A 19,940-nucleotide genomic window follows, 5' to 3' on the forward strand; every position below is an offset into this window, starting at 1 on the left:
TTTCTTGCATTTCTCCATGCCTGGGCTTAGCTACTCGAATATTCTCTATAAAACCCATGAATGCGAGAAACTTTTTAGCAAACAACAATAAGTGAACATGGTCAGCCAGACCCCCAGTGGGCTTGCTCATACCCAGGAGCACATAGGAGCAACCAAATTTATTTCTAAGTCAATCTTCAGCCTTTATTTTAATGGAGTTATTTAATCATTGTTAGCACTCTATGTTCTTTTAGTATAGGACTATTTTCTTGATATTCTTGACAGTAAATGTCACACTTAGAACTCTAGCAGATATTTAAATGACTATAACAGATGAATAATATTTGCATATTATTTTTATATTCCTGAAAGAGTGTTGCAAATAAATTCAGCAACATGGTGCTAAGGGACTAGAAAAAGAAACTTGGGAACCAATAGATTATTATCAAGGTAAAGGTACATATTCCCCAGATGGCAAATTCTACCTATTCTAGCTTTTATTTTCCTTAGGATAGTGTTCTATTTATTTCATAAGTACAGAAGTTTTAATTGGATATGTCATGTTTCAAAGACAAAAGAAATGCCTAATTCACTCTAACAAACTTGTTAGTCACTGTTTATACCAAGAGGATTTCTACTCTATAGAGAATGATATTGTTTTCTTTTTCCTTTGTTGATAAATCAAAGTTTTACACTGACCTGTAGCAGCCATGCAGACTTTAAAGCAAAATCATTTCCATCTAACACAGATACGTATTTTCTTTTAGGTTTATGTATTCTTTTTCTGTCCCCGTTTTTATTCTTTGAGAAATATTTTATCCCAAAAATAGTTCAGTAAGTAGATGTTAGTTAAATGTGTTATAGTAATTTATCTGATAACAAAAAATGTATTTATAGGTTTTAATGCATTTAATCTTAATATTATCAACTGAAGTTTTATGATTTTTATTAAAGTTACCATGTTGCTTATATATTTTTGCTGATTGAAAACGTTTCACAGTCAAATGCATGGCAAGTATAGGAATGATTTATAGAAATAACTTAATCTATTACCTGGATTTTTATTTGTTATAAAGTTATAGGTTTTCTGTAAATGTGTATTTATAATTTACTCTGCCAAATGTATGATCTTTTATTTGGGAAAAAAGGGGTGGTAGGTCATGTTACAGTTTGAGTCCACCCTAATTCTGTTACTGTTTGCTTTGTTCAGCAATCACTCTGATCCTCCTGGCAGGGAACAAGATCCAGAGAACAAAACAGTAGTGACTTGTGTAGATAAAAAGGCCATGAATTCCGCTTTTAAGGCAAAGGGGGAATAGTCTACAAAAGAATGAAAATCGGAATAAAAGTACAGCATTGTTAACCTGCAGATCTGTTGTACCTTTGAAAATCTTACACTGCAAAAAAAATTTTTTTTTTGACACTAGAAAGATCCATAATTATGTGACTGAAAATCTTAAGGTCAGCATTTATTTATTGGCCATATAGTTGACAATAAACTAGACTGTTCCTAATTGAAAAACTGTAGAACTCTTTTCCTTAAAATTACAGGACAGTGTTTTAGTAGTGAATAAGGTGCTATAATATATTATTTATTGTCTACCAGAACAACTCTTTAGACATGGAGAAGATGATGGGGTCAAGAAGAGTCCTCCAGAGAAGAATGGGAAAGAAATGTCGGAGCAGACATTACAGAAGGTAGTCTAATCTTTAAGATATTGAACTGAGCACGTTAAATCTGAATTTTAACATAAAGGATTATATTTTAAAACGAGGGTGCATGAACTCAAACCTTGTGTGAATCCTTAATTTAAATTCATAATGCAAAATTATTGACTTGCCAAAATGGGGTAAAAAAAATCAATGTTAGTGAAATAAATGTGGAAACACTTGTGCTTCTGTTGACATAGATTAAAAATATTTGTGAAGGTGAAATGAAGAGAATTACAACCATAGAAATTATAAAATTTTTCATTATGTGTTTATTAGTTATAACTAAGAATTTTACTTTAAAATGGGACTATGAGACTCTATGTTATTCACTCCAGCAAGCATAGAAATTTATAATATTTGTACTAAAAATATGAGACAGTTAGCTTCAGCACAGTAAAAAGATAATATATTTATAATTATAAACTTGGAAATATAATGACTCAGCTCATTTTAGATGAAAATTTATACCCATATCATTTAGTATAGTTATTCCTATTTTAATAGAACCATCCGTGTAAATAAACCCTATAGTTACTTTACATAGTACCTATCATTAATAATAAAATGTTACTTAAACATCTTAACATTTATCTTTATAGTTTTTCATTTAATTTATATGTTTGTGTATAAATACATTTTTTATCAAGTTAAATTAAGTGGGGTCGGTTGCGGTTGCAGTTTTATTGTTACAAAGAAAATGTAATTTAAATAGGTTTATTGTTATAACTGATTGTCACTTGGCTACATAATACTTAGATAAAACTAACCTATCAACAGAAATATTAATGTGGCTACTTACATTTCTTACTGTGAATTAACTTGTAGGAAACCTAGTGATTTACAGCAGATGATGGATTTATTATATTGTACTTCTAATACTTGCCATATGATCAGGTAACAAAGGCGGTCATTTCATTTTTACTGAATGATCATTACCAGGTTAACATAATAATAAAGAACAGGAAGTGCTCACATTCATTTACTTTAAGGTAAAATGAGTAATTGAAATAATGTATATACTATCAGTTAGAATGCTAGCTTACACTTTATCCTAGCTTACCTTCTTTCTTTCAAAATAATATTTTTGTTTGCCAGGCTTTGTATAATTTTTATCTATATGGATATATAATATTATGCTACTTCTTACTGCTTTGGGGTAGAAACCCTAAAGAAATCCATAATTTCATTTCAACTATTATAAATGACTACTAATGTTGTGGACGTAGAAATCCATTTAAGTACTAAAATGCCAACAGGAATTATTTTCATTGGACCATATGTCAAATTCACATACTAATTTGTCACTTTTTTTCTATATTAAACTAATGTAATTGTCTAAGTCATGATTTAACCCCTTTTAGTTGAATTACCTTATTTTAAAAGGATGTTCTTTGTGGGTGGTCTCAAATTGTTTCAAACTGAAATCAATTAAAGCCCAACAAGCTTACAAAGAGTGTTTTTGTTGTTTTGTTTTGTTTTGTTTTGTTTTTCTTTTATCTCCCTCTTTTCTTCTTGGAGATTCAGATAGAAAAAGCTTCCTCAGGTAGGGAACCTTAGCATAATCAGTCACCTGAGCATATTCACTTTAGCACATATGAATTATGATGGTCAGGAGGGAACCATGCAAATATCTGTTCATTAAATTTCCCTCTGTCCCATTTTTTCTGAGTTGCCTATCAATAATTTTTTGTCACTATCTCAGCTACCTGTGAGTTTGCCTATTTCTCCTTTGAAATCTCAAGCTCCTCCCCTTTCTCCTTTATCCAAAATGACACATATAGTTCATTTTGCCACAATCTTTATAATTTTTACATTTATGTGAATTTCACATGCACACGTATTAAAATTTTATTTTCTTCTGTTAATATATGTCTGTTAATTTGATTATTAGCCCAGCTAGAAGCACTTAGGAAGTGGGAGGGAAATTATTTTTTAATGCCCTCACAATCTATGTGAAACTTATTCAAAATTGATTTAAAAAAAATTGTAACAACATGAAAACAATATTTGTGCACAATAGAAATGAAACACTAAGTAGATTATGTTAAAATAATATATTAACATTACATACTGTTATGGAATGAATTGTGTCTCCACCCTCCCTAAACCCCACATCTGTATGTAAAAGTCCTAATTCCCAGTATCTCAGAAAATGACTGAATTTGGAGTGGGGGTCTTCAATGAGTTAAGTCAAAAGAAGGTTATTAGGGTTTAAGCTATCGAGTCTGTAGTACTTTGTCATGGCACTCCTAGCAAGTATATAATACATACACATTAAAAAGTGATGTGTTTTTTTGTTGTTGTTGTTTTAAACCGGGCCATCATTATGGTAAATTTTAAAAATTTTTCGGAATAGGAGAAAAAGTATGGAGTTGAGTTGATTTATAGCACACAAACCAAATGCCTTTAAAAATTCCTCAGACTTCCATTCTCAAAAATATATTGAAATTTTTCTTTTCCATTTTTGCAGGTTTTAATATAAGTTGTAGAACAATTTTTGAGAGTATACCTTGAATAACATAAGCATGCTATGGACTTTCCCTTTCAAAGTCTTTGGAAATAGTTAACACACTTTATACATAATAGACTTTGACAGACATTTTACCATCAGTATATAAAATTTTTATGAGTTGTACTCCCACTTAAATGGATTTTAGTTAAAAGAAAAAAAATTATGCTAATCTTCAGAATTGCAATCTCAAAATAAAGATGGTTATTTGTTACATTATATTTTAATCAAAAGTATAAAATTGATTTAATGGCTAATTCAGCAATATTCAATAGAAGTAATTTTATTTCAACTCAAGTAATTTTCTAAAATAACTATAAGAATGAATAATTGAGATAACGATGATGATGATGATGTGATAAACTATAAAATTTACTGTCTGCCAAAAATTGTGGTATATGGTCATACAATAATTATGCACACATTTGTACACCAGAGGGGTCCCTTGTGTTAGCCTGAGGGATCAGGCAGAAACTGGCTCTCCAACGTCCCCCAAGGGGTCCCAGATTGCGAGAGGGTGCAGGCCAGGCCAAGGGACGCTACTGGTGCACAATTGGGGCTGGGAGGGATGCGGGGGCATTGGCCAACCGGGGAGGAACCACAGGAGGGCTACAGGGCATGTGCAGCCCACCTCACTCAGTCCTGATCACTGGACCCCAGTAGCAAGCTAACCTACTTGTCAGAGAATCTGCCACCCTGGTGGTCAGTGCACATCATTATAACTGGTCAACTGGTCAACTGTTTGCCCCCTGGTGGACAGTGAATGTCATAGTGAGTGGTTGAGTGTCCTTAGCATATCATTAGCATACTACACTTTGATTGGTTGAACGGATGACTGGACAACTGGACACTTAGCATATTAGAATTTTATTATATAGGATACTTATAAACCCACTCTTACCTCACGATGACCTGGGTGCCAGGATGTTCCTGGGACACAGGCGCTGGGTGCCTATGTATGCAAATTATCTGCCATTTTGTTTTGGTTAATTTGCATAGTCACTCTGATTGGCTATGGGCATAGTGAAGGTACAGTCAATTTACATGTTTGTCTATTATTAGGTAAGATTACTAATTACTAGAGAGTCCAGTGCATGAAAATTCATGCACTGGAGGGGGGGGTCCCTCAACCTGTCCTGCCCCTTCTCATAGTTCAGGAGCCCTCCAGGGCCGGAGGCAACCCGGAAATCAGGGGAAGGCAACATCCCCATTACACTGCTGCTGCCACTGCCGGCAGCACAAGCCTTGGCCGGCCCTGGTTACCTGATCCTCAGGCAGCCCTCGGTGGCTGGGAAGCCAACATCTGAGGCTTGCCTATGCCCTGGGCTGGCCTGGGCAGGCCTGGGCAGGGGTGGAGCCGGTGATATGAGGGAGCCGGAGGGCCCCTGCCCAGGCCTAAAGCTTCGGCCAGAATGTCAGGATGTTGTCATTTTTGTGTCGTTCAATGAACATTGTCTATTGAAACATGAAAAAATTTGATTCATATGCAACCTTTAAATAATTATACTTTAAAGTTGTCAGGCTTTTTATTTTTATTTTTTGTAAAATGTTCTTTTATTGTGTAAACTAAGGACCTTATGATTATGAAAATTATATTTTTATAATTTAGCAATAAACATCCTTCATAATAATTTCATAAATAGGCCATCAGTTATTCATATGATTGTTAAATATTGAAGAATATGTTATTTTATTAATAAAATTTCTCTATGTACCTGTTTTGTATAAATTGTTTTTCTCTGAAAAAACAAAACAAAACATTCACAATGAGCAGATTACAGTGGTACCTCGCATAACGAACGCCTCGCACAACGAACTTTGGACAGGTTTTTCATGAAACCATCGGCCAAAAAGCAGAAAATGGATGAAGATGTGCAAGATTCGGTAGACTCTACTTAGTCTGTCTTAAAATTAAAAAAATGTGTGTTTTTTTTAAAAAAAATTATGTTTTTAGATGTATCTAAATAAAAATATGTCATCTTAGCATATTTTTTTTTATGTCATCTTAGCATATTTTATGCTACAGAACGAATTATTTTTTTTAACATGTATTGTTATGGGAAAACGCGTTTCACATAACGAACTTTCCGCATAACAAGCTTGCTCCTGGAACGAATTAAGTTCGTTGTGTGAGGCACCACTGTATATTGGCAAAGAAATTAGGATATCAGAAAACTCTGCTAAGTTTATTAGCACACTTATTTTTGTGTCACTTTGTATAGAATTGTAACTTCTTTTTACCAACTGTCCTTTATTCCACAGATGTATTATTACATTTTAGACTATGTTACATTTTAGAATGTACCTGAGAAATTAAGTAATTTAGATTTATATTGTCCTTGTGTTTAATGTAATTTTATTTACTTACCTAAGATATGGTAATAAAATACAATGGATTATGTTTTTGGACTTTTAAAAGAATAAATGAAATTCTTCTGTTTAGGTCATTGAATTGGAAAATCGGCTAAAATCTTTTGAGAAAAGGTCGAGAAAATTAAAAGAAACGAATAAAAAGTTAATAAAAGAAAATGATTTCCTGAAATCCCTCTTAAAACGGCACCAAGAAGAGGCAAAGAACAGAGAAAAAGAGTTAGAACAACTACAAAAAGAGAGTAAAGATGTAGTAAAAAACAAAGCTGAACTTCAAGTAAAAATCAGTGAGCTCGAGAGAGATGTCACTTTCCTAAGGAGACAAGTGGCAGAAACTAATGGTTTGAAAAACGAAGAGCTGATGAATTCAGTGGAGAAATTTCAGCACTCAGTAGATAAAGCTAATTCTGAGATGGCCACCACAGAAGTAAGATCTGGGCAATCTGATTGTAAAACAACCACTACCAAGGTTAAATTTAAAGCCGCCAAGAAAAAGTGCCCTGTGGGTCGTTACCACACTGTTCTCAATCACTCCATCAAGGTTATGAGCAATGTGTTTGAGAACCTCAGCAAGGACAAGGACTGGGAGGATGTGAGTGAAAGCAGGTAAGACTCTCATTAACTTAGCTCTGTGGTGGGGACACTGCATATGTAAAGCACCAGCAAATGGAGATTGAATTTAAACTACTGTCGATTTGGTATTCAGAAAAAATACTGTCAGATCCTTTGAAATATCTTGGGAGGTCTTGTTCTGAGCTTATTGACTGAAATTTGCATGCAAAATTAGCCACAACTGCATGAGTATTTGAATAGGTGCCAGGAAACCCAAAAGGCAATGCTTGATTTCTTCCAGTGATGCTATTTTCATGCAGTCATGAGGCTTGAAATTGACAGTTTGGCAGGTTGATTTAATTTGCTGGCCCTTTGCATATTCACACTGACAGCTAAGGAATCCCAGGCAAGCCTACTAAGTCGGTTTAGTTATCTTGTGACATGCCAACCTGGGAGGAGAAACATTTTCCCCCTTAATTTAGTTAGATAAATTTTGAATGACCCATTTCAGCTTGTTACCAGATGTCTACAAGCTGTTTAACATCCTTTAAATTAAGAACCATCTTCACTAATTATTTCATGTATGTATTATGCAAAGTCATTGTACTAACTTTAATTGAATGATGGTTAAAATTTAGTTCTTTAAAGTTATAGCTCTGCAGATTCCTAGTCTTAAATTATACAACTCCTACTGAGTAGCAACAGGAGAATACTAAAAATCTATAAAATGTTCCCCTCATCTTTGGCTATATATTCATATGTGCACTTGAAGCACATCAGTGACCACAAAGACAAATGGATAATAGACACCTCTTTGAGACTTACATAGAAGTTAAGATTGTCAAAATTGTTAACAGACAAATTAAACAATTTTCCATAATTCTGATTCCAGGTAAAGTGGGGTCCTCTTCCCCACTGGGTGTTGCTGGGGGTGAAGTTCTTATGATATCCAGAGAAAAAGAATTTTCTGAAACTCACATGGGAGAACGAGTGATTTTTAATTAACTAATTCCATGGGCTTCTAGAGTCCCATTTTCCTTTCTTTGTCCAGTCATAGAAGAAGTATACCTGGGGTTTCAGGAAAGCTAAAATCAAAGCCAGCACCCAGAGTTTCCTTTCCAGTTTAGCATCAGACTAGTTGCAGTCCATTGATCCATATGGCCATGGGTGAATGGAGGGAAGCAGGAACAAAAGAGCCCCATAAGCCCAAAGCCATACAAGTCCCAAGTGTGACTTACAGCAGGTACCTTTCCTAGTCATCCCAGCTTTACTAGGCATGTGTCAATCATCCCTTTGTTGGACCCCTGTGGAATGTAAACTTGGAGCTTTCTGATGAAACTGTCTGAATGACATGCTTATAATATCTGGCCTTCCCTTTGCTCCTTTCTTGTTATTAATAACTGGCTAATTACAATGGCATCAATTCTGTCTTGTTTTATAATGGCATATATTTCCTTTAATTTTCCTAAGTAGTATTTTTTTTTTAAATCTTTAATAGTGGTATGTTTTAGATTTAGGATTGGGGGAACAGAGGGGTACAAAAAATATAACTTTATTTCTACCTTTTAAGTTCTTCTATCTGGGCTAACAATCAAATTAATATAGACAGGTTAAAAGGAGTACACATTCAAGATTTATTACTATGGTTGTACATGCTGGGCATATCGGAGGATATGAGACCTAAAAGGCATTGAACAAGTGAAGCTTATGTGCCATTTTGGGCAAAGAAGTGGGGGAGGGGTCTGTGATTCCAAAGGAAATAGGTGATTAACAGGTAGGAGAAAAAACAAACATATGGTCAGAAAATTCTTGCTGGGCTATCCAGAAATAGTGGGACACAGAAGGAAACAGACTCTGCTAGATTTCTTTCTGTCTGTCACATATGTGCTAAGGTGAATATGCTAAGGTTCTCTTCCTGAAGAAGGTTTTTCTATCTGAATTCCTAAAAGCATAACGGTGGAGGATCACAGGTTCTTTCTGAGTCTTGTTTCTTAACAACTGGCTTAAAATCAATACCATAAAAGTCACATTTTGGGAAGACAAAAATTTGGTCCCCTCAGGATGTCTCTAGAACTGAAACTTACCTTAAAATGTAGTTTTCAAACTTGTGTGCATATTAGAATCACGTGGGGATCTTATAAAAATTCCAAAAGCTCATGTCACACCCCAGGACAATTCATTCTTAACTTTTGGAGTGGGATACAAACTTCAGTATTTTTAAAACTCTCCAGCCAATTCTAATATGTAGAGAAGTTTTGAAACCACTTTTTTAAATGATCGTCAAGCCACTTGTCAACAGGCACGTTATGAAGATAGGGAAGAAGGACCAAATTTGCATTTCTATTCTTTGTGACCTCTTCTAAGATTTCCCCCCACCCTGTTCTCAAAAGCAGTTAGAAATAAAATACCATTTAGCTTAAAACCCACTAAGCATTTATTTATGTCTTCAAGGAAATTCTAGTTTCAGCTACTAATTATATCTCATCCAGTTGGTACTACCACACTCTTTATAATATTGTGATCCACTTTACTCATGTGTGAGTATGTGTGTGTATGAATAAGTATATGAAAGTTACATAATACACTCAATTCTAATTTTATCATATTAATGCATGTGCAGAAGTCACATTTGGGGAGATATATCACACACTGTCTCTTAAAATATAGGGTTGTCATTTAAGTTATTGAACAGTGAAACTCAATTTTATACGGTGAGGATTAGTGTTCCATTTCTTGCCTGACAGAAAATCCTTAGGAATAATTGAGCTGCAAAGAATTCTTCAACAATTAGAAATCCCACAGTGGAGCCTAAGGACTTCAGAACATTCTGTTTATTTTAGCTTTTCATAATCTGGAATATAAAAAATTCTTGGATACTTAGAAAAATAGAACTTTATCCTTTATATATAAATATATATAATTAGCACCTTATTAGTATTTATTTCCTGTAGCTGCTTAGTATTATAAGAGTATTCTGTCAAATGACAAAAATAATACAATTTACTAATGAGTTTAAAGTCCTTTATTCAGGCGACAACACCCATGGATTAGTGGATTACAGAGCCTAACAAGCAGTGGAACACTATTCTTGAGGGAATTTTGATAAGAGAGAGTTTTATAGAGCATTAGAAGAGGCAAGAAAGGAACAGGGAATGCTTGGCTAGGAGGCTGAGTATTTCCTAATATGGCTAGCACATCTTATTTTCCAGGGTAAGTTAAGTTAATTAAAGCTGAGTTGGAGGATTGTGATTGGGGTAGGTTAGATTTCCTTGACAGTGAAGTGTGGGGTGGAAAAATTAATTTTCCTTCTACCATTTGAAATTCTTCCAGCTGGAGTAGTAATCAGATTGACAGGAGACAAATTACCAAGAGAAAATGTCTAAATATGTTACATACGTATATACTGGGGTTCCATATGAATTTGGGTGTTGAAGTTTGGGACTTCAAAGGGGGGAAAGGTAGTTCACATGGAGATTGAAAAGCAAATGTTGGTAAATAAATGCTTGCTGGGCCATCTTTAACAACAGGACACAGTGAGGGCTTTGATCAAACAGACCTTCCTAGGTTGTTCCCTATGTATCACACACTAATTCATATTAAACTATAGTTATCTATGATCATATCTTTCTTACTGGAGGAGGTTCTCTGTGTAAATTCTTTTAGGCAGTAAGGTTTTTCCTGATTTTTTTTTCTTTGAAAATGACCAGTTTAAAATAATCAGTATTCCAAAAGGCATATTTTGGGATGAAAAACTCCGTTTCCCTAGGAGGCATTGCCCATAAGTGTGGCTGACTTAGGTTTAGATTTCTGACATGGGCCCTGCCACTGGGGCATCCTGCATTTTGTGGGTCCCAATATACTAATTTCCTTTATCAATATCCATTCAATAATGGGTGATAATCAGGAGTTGTTAATACCTTAAATAAGAAAAACTAGTTCAGCAAGTATATTAATCTAATTTGTGGATAATATGACATTGAAAGGGTTGGAGACTGTTTTATAAAACAGAATAAAAATCTCCAATATCTCAATCATCTAGGAAAATACAATTATGCACAAGACTATAGGCATTGAACTATAAAATGCTATTTGCTCAACTATACAATGGGGAAAATATGGGTATTGGCAACAGTGTACATAAAAATATTTTATGAGGCTTTGTTAAATCCTATATGAGTCTTCAGTACAATATTCATGCCAGAGAAGCTTACACAATTTTAGTGTGCACTTACCAGGAGTTTTCTAAGTATTTCTCATAGTACACTTTGATTATGAAATTAATTCTGCACATAAAGCTGCATCAAAATAAGTTGGAGTACATTCAAGAGTGACCAGGGTGAGAAAGAATCTCAGAAGCATTCATATTGGAAAAATATGAAAAAGCTAGAACATCATATAACTATTTAAAAAGTTATAAGATCATCCATGTGGAAAAGAGATTGGACTTACTACTATGTTCTGCTCAACCTCAGCACTTCTAAATCTTCCTTGCTTTATGTTTTCTCTTTAACATACTCTATTAACATACTATATATTTTACTTATTTTTATTTGTTACCTGTCTCCCATCCACCTCCCTCGTCCCACTAGGATGAGAGTAGGATATTTGTCTACTTTATTCACTTACTAATGCCCAGAAAAGTACCTGGCACATAGTTGATACCTAATAAGTATTTTACTGAATGATGAATGGCCCTAAGAGATGAAACGGAGAAATGGGAGAAAGCTTCAGGGGTTCACATTTTGTTCTAGAGTTAGGGGAAACATTGGTAGAAATGTTAAAGCTTTCTGCTCTGGCTCAAGTAAGCAGTGATTACTCCAATCCTGGAAGTGATCAAACTGCTGCTGCCTGAGAAACACTTAGTAGAAATACTATAGAAGTGATGCTAGTTTGTATTTGATCCTAGATAATCTAATTTCTTGAAAGTTTGTATTTGATCCTAGATAATCTAATTTCTTGATGAGATTTTATAATTTTCTAAAATATATTTAGACTAATTTTCTTTCTTACCACTGAAAACCAGTAAGTGCTCAAATTAAACTTCCAGTTTAAATGCAGTTTGTGCTATAATATTGTTTGGTCTTGAACTTAAAAGAGGTACGTTTAACAATTCATCTTGGATTTTATGTTTCCCTTTTATTCTCCAAAAGCAGTGATTCTGAAACACAGAGCTCTCAAAATTTGGGAACAATTATTGTAGAAACATCCCAGAAAATAAGTCCTATAGAAGATGGAAGAGACCAGAAAGAAAGCGATCAAATAGAAGACAGTCACATGCAAGGAAAAAGAATAGTACAAACATATTCAAAAACAAATGGCAAGACCACAAAGGTATATACACATTTTTCTTAATTATAAGCTATGTTTTTAATTTTACTTTATGTCATTATTTAAATCAAATTTTGTTGCCAGTGATTTAAGGTGAATTCTTAAAAATTAACTTATCTTGGAAATACTCAGTGTAGATAAACACTTCTTAATATTTTCAACTCCAAAAAAAATAAATAAATAAAATAAAAAATAAAAAATATTTTCAACTCCAGTTTGTTACTATGTTTTTGTGTAGATAAAATAGAAATAAGTAGTATCCTTCTAAATGTAAATCTTAAGGTATTTATATCTTAGCCCAAAATTAAAAGTGATAATAAGCTCATTATTATTTTCAAGCATACTTGAAAATAATAATGAGCTTATTATCACTTTCCACATGTGGAAAAATTATGTATTTTATTAGCCTTTGTGAGGATAAAGTTACTTAGTTTAACTAAATATATAAATTTTTAGAATTTACCTAATTTCCCAAAGTGTTTTAAATCTTAAAATCTTAATCTTCCAAAAAATTAGTATTTCAAACAACTTATTAGTTGTTACTATGGATACAACATGCCACCAAAAGGTTTATGTGTTCAGCATAAATCAGTGAAAAAAACAGGAAAAATAATTTTGCTGTAAAAAAATAATCTTTTAACCTATAGGGTTCTTTTAAAATCAGATCCAAAAGTGTTTATTTTTTGAGGTCTTATAAGAACTTTGGAAGAAAAAGTTCAAGGATGACAAAAGTTTCTTTTAGTTACCATGAGAATAAAGTTCAGATGAAGCATTATATGCTAAGTGTCTGCTGATTCATTGATTGACTGGTAAATAGATAAATTTTATAGAAATCTCTATAAAATCTATTTTGCCACATATTATTTGAGTGGGAATTTTGTTTAGTTGCAGTCATGTATGTATAGCACAATGCATTTGTAAATAAAAGTAACTCATAATCCATTCATATAATAATAATATTGTATGAACTATTTTGAATAATATTATACACATTGTTTGTAGTCAGAAAACAAATGTTAACCAAATCGTAGCAATTGTGTTTTGAGAATATTATTGGGTCGGCAACTAAGTAATTGCGGATTTTTAAAAAATCAAAGACAGTTTTTTCATGGAACTAAATAACTTTATTCTGTAATGTATTGCCCATTTTGATCAATGACCTTTTGCCATCTTTCAGGCAGCATCATAATCCCACGTTCAAAAAACTTCTGGTTTTTATTAGCAAAAAACTGAATCAGGTACGATTTGACATCATCATCATTATTGAAATTTTTACCATTCAAGGAGTTTTGTAAAGATCGAAAAAAAAAGTAATCAGATGGTGCAAGGTCAGGACTATATGGTGGATGTGGCAAAACATCCCAACCAAGCTCCATTAATTTTTGCCGAGTGACCAAAGATGTGTGTGGCCTTGCATTGTCATGATGGAATACAACACCTTTTCGATTTGTCAATTCGGGCCACTTTTCTTCAACTGCATTGTTTAATTTCGTTAGTTGTTCAATGTAGACATCAGAATTGATCGTTCGGTTGGGTGGTGAGAGTTCAAAGTAGACAATTCCTTTGTAATCCCACCAAACTGATAACAAAACCTTCTTTTGATGAATATCAGCTTTTGATGTTGTTTGAGTTGGTTCACCTGGCCTGCTCCACGATCTTTTCCACTTGATATTGTTGTAAACAACGCATTTTTCATCGCCAGTTATCAGTCGTTTTAAAAATGGATCATTTTCATTACGTTTCTTTAGCAAATCGCAGCTGCTAATGCGTTGCGTTAACTGTGATTCTTTCAGTTCGTGAGGAACCCATGTATCGAGTTTTTGAACATAGCCAAGTTGTTTTAAGTGATTTTCAATGCATGTATGTAATACATGAAGCTTCTCTGCAATCTCACGTGTTGTACTGTGACAGTCCGAATTGATTATTGCTTTGATTAGGGCGTCATCAACTTCAACTGGACGACCAGAGCGTTTTTCATCTTTGAGTGAAAAATCACCAGAACGAAATTTGGCAAACCAATTTTGACACTGCCGTTCTTTTAAGGCTTCGTCACCATAAACAGCACATAACTTTTTATGAGCTTGCGATGCGTTTTTCCCTTTGCAGAAATAAAAAAGCAAAATATGACGAAAATGTTCCTTTTGATTTTCCATTTTTCAACGAACGCCAAACGAAAACTACAAAACAGATCAAAAAACTTTTTTTACTGATTAACAGCTGAATAGCCAACTATCAAATAACAAAATGTGTTTTACATTTGTACTACGTCTGCAAACCTAAAAATTCAACTGAAGCCATATATGTGTGAAACCCGCAATTACTTAGCTGCCGACCCAATAGATCTTCTCTATAACCCCAAAGATAACCATCAATCCCCAACTCCTTTATTTTATCATTAAAATTATGGTTAATTTAACCTGTTTTTGAATTTTATACATATATTAGTAGCCCATTGCACAATATTGTGCTCAGTAGGCCGCCTGTCACTTCCATGAGAGTTTGCGGGAATCTCAGGGCGCAGGTGGGAGTTGCACTGCTTCTGGGCCTGTGCTGGGCCGCAGTGGAGGCTGCGGGGCTGCACCCCTCCCCCCACCCCCCAACCCCTAGAAGCCCTCTGCAGGACCTTGCTGTGGTGACAAAGCAAGCATCCCGCCCCAGCTGCTCCACACCTGCTGCCCAGAGGCCCTCCAGCAAGGAAGCAAGCATTCCGCCAGGCGGCTCACACTGCCTGCTCTCAGGACTGGCGGACTCCAGCGAGGCCGAGGGGACTGGGCGCTGCCATCTTTGTGATTGAGTGATGGTTAATTTGCATATTACCCTTTTATTAGATAGGACGTATGTATACATATATGTGTGTGTGTGTGTGTATATGTATGTGCATATATATAAAGATGTTCAACATTATTAGCAATTAGGGAAATGCAGACTAAAACCCTGATGAATCCTTGCTGTATGGCTCAGTTGGTTGGAGCATTGTCCCATACACCAAAAGTTGTGGGTTTGATTCCTGGTCAGGTCATATACCTAGGTTAAAGGTTGGCTCTTAGGACATGGCTGGTACAAGAGGAAACCAGTCTAAATGTTTCCCTCCCCTCTCCCCTCCCTCCCTTCCTCCCTCCCTCCCTCCCTCCCTCCCTCCCTCCCTCCCTCCCTCCCTCCCTCTAAAGCCAGTAAAAAAAGTACCCATGTGTACATGAGTGATAAAAAATCTGTGGTGCATTTACACCATAGAATACTATGCAGCAGTAAAAAAGAAGGTTCTCTTACCCTTTGAGACAGCATGGAGGGACCTGGAGAGTATTTTGCTAAGTGGGTATGAGCTAGAAGGGTTCCATGGGGAAAAAAGGGGTGACATCCGTAATACTTTCAACAGTAAAAATTTTAAAAAATATGATCAATAAAGCATGTTCGCAGGTGAGGATACACATCTACTAGAATAGCTAAAATAAAGAATAGTGAATATACCAAATACTGGCAAGGATGTAGTGAAACTGGACCTCTCATACATTTCTGTGTGATATACAGTGGTACATCATTCTGAGAAATAGTGGGCAGTTTCTTCAAAAAAAGTAATCATACACTTATATTATACAAACCAGCCATCTCACACTTGGACCATTTATTCCACAAAAATGAAAGTTTATGTTTACAAAAAAAAAACAAAAACCTATACATGAATGATCATAACAGTTTTATTTGTAAAAGCCCAAAACTGGCAACAACTAAAACTTTCTTCATTAGCTGAATTGTTAAACTGTGATACATCCATACCATAGAATGCTGCTCAGCACTAAAAAGTACAAATTGTTGACACAATGTCTTAGCTTTGTTGCCTCAAATTTATCAGTTTGAGTTTGGACCTAGGCTTTTTTACCTGTCTGTGTTGATATTTAAATAGAATTTCAAGGTCAAAAGGGATTATCAGTTCTATATTTTGTTGTTTCTTGATTCCTGCTTTACTTCATTTTTGGCCTTAGAATTTCCCTAATTATTTACCATGTTACAAAGATACTTTAACTGTGTTTGTTTCAAAGTATGAATTTTTTTCTAAAGTCCTTTTTTTATTTTAGTTCTAGTTAACTTGATGCTAAGTCTAGTGACTAATAGTTAAATTTGTTAATAATGTTTTGGATCTTTTTACAGTGCTCAGTAATAGCACTTAAATACTAATTGAATCTTAGTAAAGCAATGAAACTTTTAAAAAATACATCTTGCCGAAACTGGTTTGGCTCAGTGGATAGAGCGTCGGTCTGTGGACTGAAAGGTCCCAGGTTCGATTCCAGTCAAGGGCATGTACATTGGTTGCAGGCACATCCCCGGTGGGGGGTGTGCAGGAGGCAGCTGGTCGATGATTCTCTCATCGATGTTTCTAGCTAGCTATCCCTCTCCCTTCCTCTCTGTGAAAAATCAATAAAATATATTTTAAAAATACATCTTATATACTGTTTATGAGGACAAGTTCAAATAAGACATTTCAAAAATATTTTGAGAGATGACATATAGTTTAAAGGAAAATAATTACTTCAAAAAAAGTAACCCTTAGATAGGGGTTTCTGGTATTTGTGTTAACAAATCAGTTTTATTACTTTAGAACCATGATTTGTATATAATTTATGAATCCATCAACATAAAATATAGGGCTCATTGTCAAAGTAACATTGGGCCAAATTTACTTTTTCCTTTAATTTTTATGTATTTGTTCCTGAGTTGGGATCTTTGAAAAAAAAAAAAATTAAAGTAGTTTAGATTAGTCTAGAGCAATATTGTTTCACATAGCCAATAAGCCAATAAAGTCTTAAACAAGACCACATATTTTATTATTAGGATTTATAATATTTGAAATAGTCTATTTAAATTTTTGCTTTGGGGAAGCTTTTTTAAACTGATGAAATATTTTGGAACAAAAGTCAACATTGCTTTATTTTATATATACCTTTAGTGTATTGAAATGTCATGAGGAAAACATGCAGCTTCAAGAAAACTTGCTTTATGATCATCAACATTATTTTAGCATCCTTTGCCAGAAGGGGTTCATCAGTCAGAAAACAGTATATGAGAAAAGGAACCTAGATTCCCAGAGAATAAGTTATTAAATATTTTATTATTAAATATTTTATTTTTGTTGCTTTTACTATATTTCCCCCTAGGTTTATAAAATGGTCCATAGGTTAAATTATTAGTACTACTTTGTGGTTGACTCTTGTATTTGTATCTTCTGCCCTCTAGGTCAGGCTTAGTGTACACATTATGTTCATTTATGAGTTCTGGTATCAATTATAGAATTTTATTTTCTAGGCTTTTAACTGCATAATCAAATATATTTCAAGTAAATAAATATTATTTATCATGTTAGCTCACTTGACGTTTTTGAGTAACAATCTAATTTTTATGAAACCTTCAAATTTAGGATTATTTTCATTACAAGAATGCCAGAAAGCCAACTTTTCAAAAGAAGAATGGTAATATTCAAAAGAGTTCATATACAACAGGTCCTAACAGAGGTAAGAATTCTTATGTAATTAATAGTGTCTTTGTGATTTAATGTGATTTTAAAAATATTATGAACAGCATTATTTATGTAACAGTTATATTTTCTCAGTTAACAGAGAAAAATTAAAATATGTATCTGCTCAGAAATCAAGTAGCAATGTTATTTTATTACGAGAAAGAATTATATCCTTGCAGCAACAAAACAGTGTACTTCAGAATGCCAAAAAAACAGCAGAATTGTCTATTAAAGAATATAAAGAAGTCAATGAAAAGCTCCTTCATCAGCAGCAACTATCTGATCAACGATTTCAGACAAGCAGACAGACAATAAAGGTAAAAGGAAATAAATTATAATAGACTATATTATAAAAGTATATATTTTCTTTTACATGTTTTGTTTGGTTCATATTTGTGTTAGACATATCTATGAGTTAAAAGTTTTTTCCAGGCACTACTAACTAATATAATTAGTTTAATACCTAGATTTCTTTAATAAGTTCATATTAAGGAACCACCTTTATTAGGAAGACAACTCCAAATTAAAAAAAGATATATATATATATATATATATATATATATATATATATATATATATATATATTTTTTTTTTTTTTTTGCATTATACCTTATATTTTAAATGCAGGCTACATAAATTCATATAGCTTGCCCATTTGCCCATGTCTAAAAGTTTGAATTTATCATTATAAATTACATTGTTAACTGACAATTGCCTCAGTTCCTATTTTCAAAAACTAGTTTAAGATCTGATGGTTTTAATATAAATATCTATATTAATATGTTCTTATAACTTATTTGTGATTCTTTTATTCAGGTTAATTGAGTTTTCTGTAACAATTTTTAGATGTATTATACATTATTGTTGGTTATCATAATTTAATTTTAGAGCAAATGAAGAAGAAAATTTTCTTAAGTCTCCATTCCTAAAGGTATTTGTTTGTATAAGGAATGAATTTTGGAAATTTGTTGTTTTAGACAGAAGAATTCTTTTATACATTTTAGAAAATAATTTTTAAATCACAATCACAAGATGTTTAAATTATACTTAGATTCTCTACTTCTAATATCTAATGCTTTAATTCAAGCAATACTCAGAAATGTTTTTTATTATAAAGGACTTAATATTATACTTGTTATACCAATAATAGGTGTTTTGGCTTTATTTCAAAGTAGCCTTATACCCTAACTTGATCTATGTTAGTCAATAATGATGTTCAACTCATTCATATCCTTGCTGCTTTTATATAATCTATTGTTAAAAGTAGTGAAATCACTACTTTTTTCTTGTAATAACTTTATTTCTTGTAATAACTTTAGTGAGACATAATTTACATGTCAGAAGGGGTTCATCAGTCAGAAAACAGTATTCAGTGGTTATTACAATATTGAAAAATTTGTGTGACAATCACCAAAATCAATTTTGAACATTTTTATAACTTCAAATATAGACCCCGTACTCATTATCTATCATTTTTTTATTCCATCATCTCTCCTAGCCCTGAGCAACCACTAATCTATATTCTGTCTATGTGGTTTTACCTATTTTAGACATTTCATATACATGGAGTCATGCACTATATGAGTTTTTTGTCTGGCTTCATTCATTTAGCATTATATTTTCTAAGTTTTCCATGTTATAGAATGTAGGAATTTGAAAATTTACTCTTCCATAAAAGCAATAAAAACAGGCAAAAATAGAATCAATATTTTCAGAACATTAGGTACAGAATCTAATCTTCTAAGTGTTAATGTAATAGTTAAGGCAATTAATTGATGACTCGAAGTTACAAATGTTTGCCTGATTATCCCTAACTGCTCTCCTCTGCCAGTCTGATTGCCCCTATCTGCCCTCCCCTGCTGGCCTAATAGCCCCTAACTGCCTCTGCCTTGGCCCCTGCCACCTTGGCTTTGCCCAGAAGACATCTGGTCTAATTAGCATAGTACTCTTTTATTAGTATAGATTATAGCAACCTGGATAGAT

At 33.5% G+C, this 19,940-nt stretch overlaps 1 protein-coding gene across 4 annotated transcripts in view; it reads left to right on the plus strand.

Moving 5' to 3' along the window:
- CNTLN (centlein) overlaps positions 1 to 19,940 on the plus strand; it is a 220,199-nt gene that overhangs the window by 145,729 nt on the left and 54,530 nt on the right. For 3 of the 4 annotated variants that reach the window (XM_084898075.1, XM_084898076.1, XM_084898078.1), the window contains 5 exons: positions 1,586 to 1,677; positions 6,645 to 7,177; positions 12,274 to 12,454; positions 17,859 to 17,952; positions 18,051 to 18,274. In XM_084898075.1, the coding sequence (XP_084754201.1) occupies positions 1,586 to 1,677; positions 6,645 to 7,177; positions 12,274 to 12,454; positions 17,859 to 17,952; positions 18,051 to 18,274 (1,124 nt within the window). The remainder of the gene's footprint in view (positions 1 to 1,585; positions 1,678 to 6,644; positions 7,178 to 12,273; positions 12,455 to 17,858; positions 17,953 to 18,050; positions 18,275 to 19,940) is intronic. The other variant, XM_084898077.1, reaches the window with a different exon arrangement.

Source organism: Pipistrellus hanaki (assembly GCF_964339955.1).
Source record: "Pipistrellus hanaki genome assembly, chromosome: 11".
Taxonomy (NCBI): Eukaryota; Metazoa; Chordata; class Mammalia; order Chiroptera; family Vespertilionidae; genus Pipistrellus; species Pipistrellus hanaki.